The sequence below is a fragment of the Podarcis muralis genome, chromosome 16 (genome assembly GCF_964188315.1).
Source record: "Podarcis muralis chromosome 16, rPodMur119.hap1.1, whole genome shotgun sequence".
In the NCBI taxonomy this organism is placed as follows: Eukaryota; Metazoa; Chordata; class Lepidosauria; order Squamata; family Lacertidae; genus Podarcis; species Podarcis muralis.
In genome coordinates this window covers 31,385,928-31,393,574 of record NC_135670.1, presented here as the reverse complement: position 1 = coordinate 31,393,574, position 7,647 = coordinate 31,385,928, and the positions used below count along the sequence as shown (strand labels likewise).

The 7,647-nt window shown below is 45.0% G+C and overlaps 1 protein-coding gene across 1 annotated transcript; it reads left to right on the top strand.

Moving 5' to 3' along the window:
* Positions 1 to 3,145: 3,145 nt before the first annotated feature.
* Positions 3,146 to 4,366, top strand: LOC144325884 (uncharacterized). The gene has a single exon (XM_077920678.1). The coding sequence runs from the start codon at positions 3,197 to 3,199 to the stop codon at positions 4,364 to 4,366; it is 1,170 nt and encodes a 389-aa protein (XP_077776804.1). The 5' UTR covers positions 3,146 to 3,196.
* Positions 4,367 to 7,647: the final 3,281 nt, after the last annotated feature.

The window sequence follows — 7,647 nt, the reverse complement described above, 5'->3', positions numbered from 1 at the left end:
AGTTAACCCGGCTAATTTGGAAGACGACATTTTCAAGGCAGAGCTTTTTATTGCTATCTTCCAGTAGATGGTGCCATCTACTGGAAAGTGGGTGAAAGCGTAATGACCATTGTATATGAAGGTAGAATTCACAAGTCAGTAAAGGGGCTCGTGTGGATCCTTTTTTTAAAAAAAAAAAGAATGAAATTAAGCACTCATCCTGACTTGCTTGCACAAAATTTATGTGGAGGTTAGATGATGCCAACTCTGTTTAGCATTCATCCTGATTTGCTTCTGGGTTCCACCATCAGGAATTTACCCTATACTTTTTACTGCATTGCCCTGTCACTCCCCTAACTGCAAATAAGTCCTTTAAAAAAGTGGATTTGTTGCACCAGAGTGCTTTAATTCTGCTTTAATTGGGCAAAGTGACACGGTCAGCATGCAACCGAATGGCTCCTGCAAAGCAGTGACCACAGTCCCTTCCTCTCACAATTGGCCTGCCAATCATGATTGAAAACTTATCGCTTTCTCCCTCCTGCTTTTGGCTTACACCAATGACTTCAGGAGCTTGTCTTCACTCTTATTTCTTTTATGACTGAAGTTTCCCAAGCAAAAGCATTAGCAATCAAAATAAGCGTTGCAAAATCTGAACTGTTACATAAAAACAAAACACCTTGAAGGAGCTCACTGCCTTTGCTTGTGAATTAACCTACATGCAGGGAGCGGCCTTCACGCCTCACAGTGGGGTGATGTTCCTCCGGCCTCATGAGGAGCCTCTTCAGTAGGGCTGGTGAGAGTGGGCCTCGCCCTCCTAGGCCAGGTGGAAAAGGCCTTGTGGGGAGCGACCTTCACACTCACAGCCAGGCAATTTTATTTCATACCACACCATATGGCAGCCATTTTTTGCCATCCAACATGGCAGCTATTTGTGTTTTGCTATTTTCTCATTGGGGCAAATCTCATGAGCGATATGTCCAAATGTGTTTTTACGCTTGGGGGGCTGCTGCGTCACTTGTTCATGAACCTTTTCTTCCTTCCAAATGCCCTGAAGATCCATTGCACACCTTGACTTGCATGAAACCTCCTCTCTCTTATTTGCTCAGTGAACCAGGCGGGGAGAAGGAGGAATGAAGGAAAACAGAAATCCGGCCTGAGAACAGAGGTTCCTGTCAAGAGAATGGCTAAGATCTCCTCAGGTGAGGATGAAAGGGGAGGCAGGGAAAAGCAAAGAGCCCATGAAAACATCCCCACACTCGGGAAGAACTTGTCGGCCAAACCCCTGCACGGAAATGTATCTGCATGAAGACGGTCAGCACTTTCCTATTGGATGGGTGTCACTGAGCAGAGTTTTCAATGGAGATGGTGTATCCTGATTATGTGGGGGAAACAGAATGGGAGAGCATTTGGGTGTGGATGATGTCATGCAGATGCAGAACTGGACTTGCGTATTTGACGGGGTGAGCTCCCGTTGCTCGGTCCCAGTTCCTGCCAACCTAGCAGTTCCAAACCACATCAAAGCGCAAGTAGATAAATAGGTACCGCTCCGGCCGGACAGGAAACGGCGTTTCTGTGCGCTGCTCTGGTTTTGCCAGAAGCGGCTTAGTCATGCTGGCCACATGACCCGGGAAAACTGTCTGCGGACAAACAACAGCTCCCTCGGCCAGTAAAGCCAGATGAGTGGCGCAACCCCAGAGTCGTTTGCGACTGGACTTAACTATCAGGGGTTCTTTACCTTTACCTGTTTAAAAGCACTGCACACTGCCATGCGATGTGAAAGTGCTTCATCTTATCAATGGTCACAACTCCTGAAATGAATGGATGACTCCAATGATCCATTTGCTGCCTTCCTTCAAACATTAACATTTGTGTATGTTCTAAGATATTTAAAATAGTCAAAAAGATGGCAGCTTTTAATTCCTCTGAATTTGATATCTACTTTAGATTTTTAAAGGCTGGCTCCCAAAGTTATTTCAGGTGAAATAGATGGATTTAGGCCCATTGCTTGGCCGAATGTTAATCACACACACTCACACTTCAGTGGAAACTGCATGCAGCTGAGCAGCTCACATTCGGAGCATCAACACAGAAAGGAACAGAAAGAAAGCAACACAAATATTTTGATGGAAGTGTCTTAGGAAAGCGATTTTAAATCATGGACACCTAGGTTCTGAAAATGGTATTGCCTGGATTGGTGTGAGTGATGGGGTCCCATGGCACAAATTCCATGTGGTCCCAGTGCAAAGGAAAAGAGCTAAGATCTTCTCCCTTACTATAATGTCCAAACAAGATGGGATGGGGAAGAAGAATGATAGGTTTGTAAGGAGTCTTCAATAATTTTGCCAAGGAAATTCTTATGGTTCAGGGCCTCATGCTATTAGCCTTTCTTGTACATGGAGATCCTTTATGAAATGCATTCAGGCCCATCAAACAAATCTGTACTGAGATACACATACTGTATCACCATTTTTATTGCTGGAACTGCTCTGAATCTGACTTCAGGAAGAACGCGTTTTAACTGCACAGTGTCCTGGAATAGACACTCTGCATTGGGAAAGAAGGGAACTGAGTTCCCTCCCATTTTCCACTTTCCTGATGTTCCAAATGACCAGTACCCTGGAGTTATGATTTGTGTTGTTGTCAGGATTCTAACTGGCCTGTAACTGACCTAAGAATTCTGCAGAGCAGTTGCTGCTGTGGCTGGCTGGCTGCTCAGGCGAACGTCAGCTCAGTGCCCAACAGCTCAGTCTTCTTGAGGCTCAGGAACACCTAGCAAATAGCTGCTCTGTTCCTGGCACGCTAGACTCTAGCTGAGGAAGGCATTTCACGTAAGTTTATGGATTAAACATTCCTCACTATGCCATCAGGTGTGTTTATGCTCAGTGGAAAAGGATAGCTGCAATAGCAGATAGCTGAACAGCGAATCATGAGCAGCTTCCCATCCACAACAGGTTGCTGAGGTTCTGGCCATTTTCACAGGAACAATGAAAGAGTATATTAAATCAGTAGCAGTGTGCTGGAAGAAAGTATGAGTGTCAGCTTCTCTGGATCAGATGTCTATACCTAACCAGGGGGTGGGAGAGAGCAGGAACTCTTTCTTTTGCTGCTTCTTTCTGTGCATGGAAGGAAGAATGCAGGAGGGAGGATGTCCTTCAATGACTAGACATGCTTGTTAGTCCCTCTCTCACTGCATGTTGTCTTCTCTTTTGTTTCCAGGATGTCTTCCAAGGTCTCCCCTGCTCCCCTCCTCTCCAAACCACCCCTGCAGGTGAAAGAAGGCTCACTGGTGGTCAGGTGGCTAAGTTTAGTTTCTGGCCTCCAGGTATCTGCATTCCTGATGGATATTGTGGCCTTGCCGATGTGCATTGCCTCAACAGCCATTGTCAACTGGCGAGTATGGCGTGTGGACAACATCAAGGGAATAGGCTCTGGAAACATCTGGATTGGAATCTGGCAGGTCTGTTTTTTGAAAGACCCTTCTAACGACGGCAACTCTTTTTGGCATTGTGAAAATCTCAATGAGCAACATCCAACCCTCCCAAAGGAAATTTTTATTGCACAGGATTTAATGGCCTTAGCTTCCATTATTAATTCAGCGGCCCTGGGATTAATTTTGTTTGCCTTGTACAATGTGTTCAAGCCCAGAAAACATAAGGATTTTGTGTTAACCTTTTTTAGGCTTGCGGCTCTCCTGAACTTAGTTGCAGGGATACTCGTCCTGATTTCCGTGATATGGAACATGTCTGCTGTCTTACAAAATGGGGAAATTGTCTTCCCAGAAGCTTTTGAACTGCCTCAAATTCCCAGCGAGCAGCATATTGGACCTTCTATTTATCTAGGCTATATCGCTGCGGGTTTCCAGCTGCTGAGTGCAGCATTGGTTGGGATCGAGATATGTTGCATCAGGACCACCTCAACAGATACATCTCAAATAGAAACTGTGGTGGTGATTACCCCAGGAAGTGGGGTGAAAAGCCAGAGTCTAACTATTTGTTCGAAGTGTGGTTCTCTGCTAGACCTGGTAATTCAAGAGAAATCCTCCGCAGTGGAGATGGAGGAAACCCATGCGGAAGATCATGTCATTCCAGAAGAATCCTGCGCAGTTGAGATGGAGGAAAGCTGTGCAAGTGATCTTGTCATTCCAGAAGAATCCTGCGCAGTTGAGATGGAGGAAAGCTGTGCAAGTGATCTTGTCATTCCAGAGGAATCCTGCGCAGTTGAGATGGAGGAAAGCTGTGCAAGTGATATTGTCATTCCAGAGGAATCCTGCACGGTTGAGATGGAGGAAAGCCATACACCCCAAAGGTCACCTGAAGGACATCAAAGCCCTCCTGATGTCCCCAAACATACGATTATATATGTGATTCCCTACAACAGGGAGTCATAAACTATCAGATTCAGATCCACGCAGATCGCTCCATACATGCATGGATCTGCGTGGATCAGGATCTTATAGTTTTGTTTTGGGACTTCAGGTGGGCTTTGATGTCCTTCAGGTGAGGAGGCCTCTTTTTTATGACTAGTATTTATTTATTTATTAAAGATTTTGTTGATTTACAAAAGTATGCAATGTCTCTCTCTCATGTTTTCTCCCCCCCATGAAACATTTTTACAAATCATTTTCATTTGTTGAGACATTAGGAAGCAAAGGGGAAAGAGGTGGAGCGGGGGAAAGATGGGTGGGGGTGGGGTCGGGTGGCGATTTTTCTATTTTGCTTCCTATATGTAGGGTTTGGTGTCAGGGTTGTTTGTGCAGGTTCTTTGCTGTTCGCTTGTGTTCCTTTGGTGGTGAGAGAGGTTGGGGTTGGCCTAGGGTGTGGTTATTCATTTGTAGTTGGCTGTGGTGGTCTTTGTTTTCATGTGTGAGTGGGGTGGGTGGGTGTTTTGGATTAGCAACAAATCTACTTATTCCAATACCTCCCTTAAAGCAGTAGTGGATCACCACCAAGAAGGCGCCACCACTGAGAAGGGCTCTTGCCTGGTTCCCTGTAACTTGGCTGCTCCCAGAGCTGGGGGAGGGGGGGGAATAATATTTTTTCCCTTGATTTCCCCCTCTGAAAACTAGGTTCACCCTATGATCAGGTGCGCCCTATAGAGCGAAAAATACGGTAGTTATCATAACAAAAGAGTGGCCAGGATGCCATTTTTAATCTAATCAGCTAACCTGCCAGACAGGAAGAAACAACACACCCAGATTTCTGCTCCTTCTCTGATGTATTAAGGGGGTGGTCTGGGCTACACTCCTTCTGTGATGTATTCTGTGATGTATTTATGATGCTTCTGGGGGTGGTCTTGTTCTCCAGGGCGGGCAATTTCAAATGTCTATATAAGGGCTTGTGCGCCTGTGCTAAGAGGTCTCCCCCCCGCCCCCCTGTGTGTGAGGGGAGCACCCTGTTGCAGCAGCTTTAATAAAGATCAGGCTTACTAGCTGCCTTGCTTCTCAATGTTCTCTGGTTGGCCTCTGTTATTTTCTCCTACCGATAGAGAACCTAAAAAGAGGACTCTGTATGGGCTCTTGGGTACCCCATAAGGGGAAAAGAGCAGGTTTTTTCCTTATAAGAAATAATAAACATGCTCATATCAAAACAAGATTCTGAAAATAAGACAATATTGCTTCTGATGGTAAAAGGTAAATATAAAGGACCTTGGACGGTCAAGCCCAGTCGAATTCGACTATGGGGTGCGGCGCTCATCTTTGCTTTCAGGCAGAGGGAGCTGGCATTTGTTGACAATACAGTGGTACCTCGGGTTAAGAACTTACCAGAGGTTTGTTCTTAACCTGAGGTACCACTTTAGTTAATGGGGCCTTCCGCTGCTGCTGTCACACCGCCGCCGCGCAATTTCTGCTCTCATCATGAAGCAAAGTTCTTAACCCAAGGTACTATTTCTGGGTTAGCAGAGTCTGTAACCTGGAGCATCTGTACCTGAGGTACCACTGTATTGCCTTTGATGGACAGCAGCTACTCAAAATGGGTCAGGCACCACAACACATTTGCTAGAGTGTTTTTCAAAGAAAACCAATGTTCAGCACTTTGGGGTTCACCTTTCCTTTCTTTTTCTGTTCCATGTTGCCCAGCCAACATAAAGGAAAGTAGGAACATGTAAATCTAGTAAGTCTACAGGAGTTGTAAACTTTGAATTGAAGCAAAATGATTGTATTTGCTTTTGTTATGCCCAAACTTGTGAGTTGTTTTAGGCTTCCATTTGGGGTTAGTTTTGTTTTTGCCTCTGAAATGCATCTCTGGCTTGAAGCAGTCTTCTAACTTGAAGAAAGGTCCTCTGGAAAATAGGGGTGGAGTTTGTAGCCTCCCCCTGCTCCTGGACACCACACTTCAACTATTTCCATTCCTATAGCAGGAAATATAAAATCAAAACTGCTTTTAAATTGTGAGTCATAGGAAAAGAGGAAGCTGCCTTATACTCAAGTCAGATTACTGGTTCATCTACTTCAGTGTTACGTAAACTGACTGGAAGCAGCTCTCCAGGATTTCAGAAACATAAAAATACAAAATGAGAACACAAAATACAGTGATACCTCGGGTTAAGAACTTAAATTCATTCTGGAGATGTTCTTAACCTGAAACTGTTCTTAATCTGAGGTACCACTTTAGCTAATGGGGCCTGTAACCTGAAGCGTCTGTAACCTGAAGCATCTGTAACCCGAGGTACCACTGTACATAATTAAACAAGAGCGAAAACTCCAATGGGGATCTTCTACATACTGTGATAGCCTGGGGGGACCCCCTAAACTCTAGAAATTAATAAATGATAGGATTTTGATTATTTGAGGTGTGAAGGGAGAAATATAAACTGCAGAGGAATTCCTGGGCTTGGAAGGTTGCCAGGGTAACTGGGTGTGAGGTGTCAGGAAAATAAAGTTTTGAGCAGGGGTTGCTAGGAGTAAGAAGGTCTGGGATCCATCTTTAGGCAGGCTAGCTGAAGGCTGGCTGGGAGAGATGCCTTGGACTCTGGGGCTGCATAATCCTCACTCCACAAAGAATAATGGGAACTGTAGTTTACCCCTCACAGAGCTTCAATTCTCAGCACCCTCAAAGAACCAGTACTCAAAACTGGAACATCTGCAGCTATCACAGTGGAAACAGAAAACGCAGACACTGGAAGTCTCTGAAAAACTAAAGACAAGTCATTAGCTGGAAAAGGATAAGAGGATAACTTTATGACAGGACATCATTTTTTATTGCACACACAACGGATTATCATTTACAGTGGCACCCACTCACCTCACTTGCACCTGACAACTTTGGGACAATGTTTTCCTATAAGGACCCTGTGTTTGGAAGGTATGGAGTGGGAAGTGCATAATGTTGGATGGGGAGGGGGGGATAGAAAAATCTGTAAAAGATATTTATAAACAACAACACAAAGCAATGCATGACCACTGAGTAGGGGAAGACAGGCGCTCCTGCACATTTAAACAGCTGCATAGAAAAGCGAATTGCTGCCCTTCCAACCTTCTGAAATTCCCTTTTGTACGCCACTACTAAAAGCCCAGTCCTCTTATGCATCTGGCGCCCTAAACACTGAATCGCTCCTATTCCGCGATTCCCCCACCAGTGCCAAAAAACAAAACAAAACAAAAGTTTTAGACCAGTTATTTGGCACCAGGCGGGGTGGCAGAAAGTCAAACGTCACAAAACCACCCACAGC

What these genes read in the sequence shown, in the direction of transcription:
- LOC144325884 (XM_077920678.1), top strand. Translation starts at nt 3,197, where the DNA reads ATGTCTTCCAAGGTCTCCCCTGCTCCCCTCCTCTCCAAACCACCCCTG.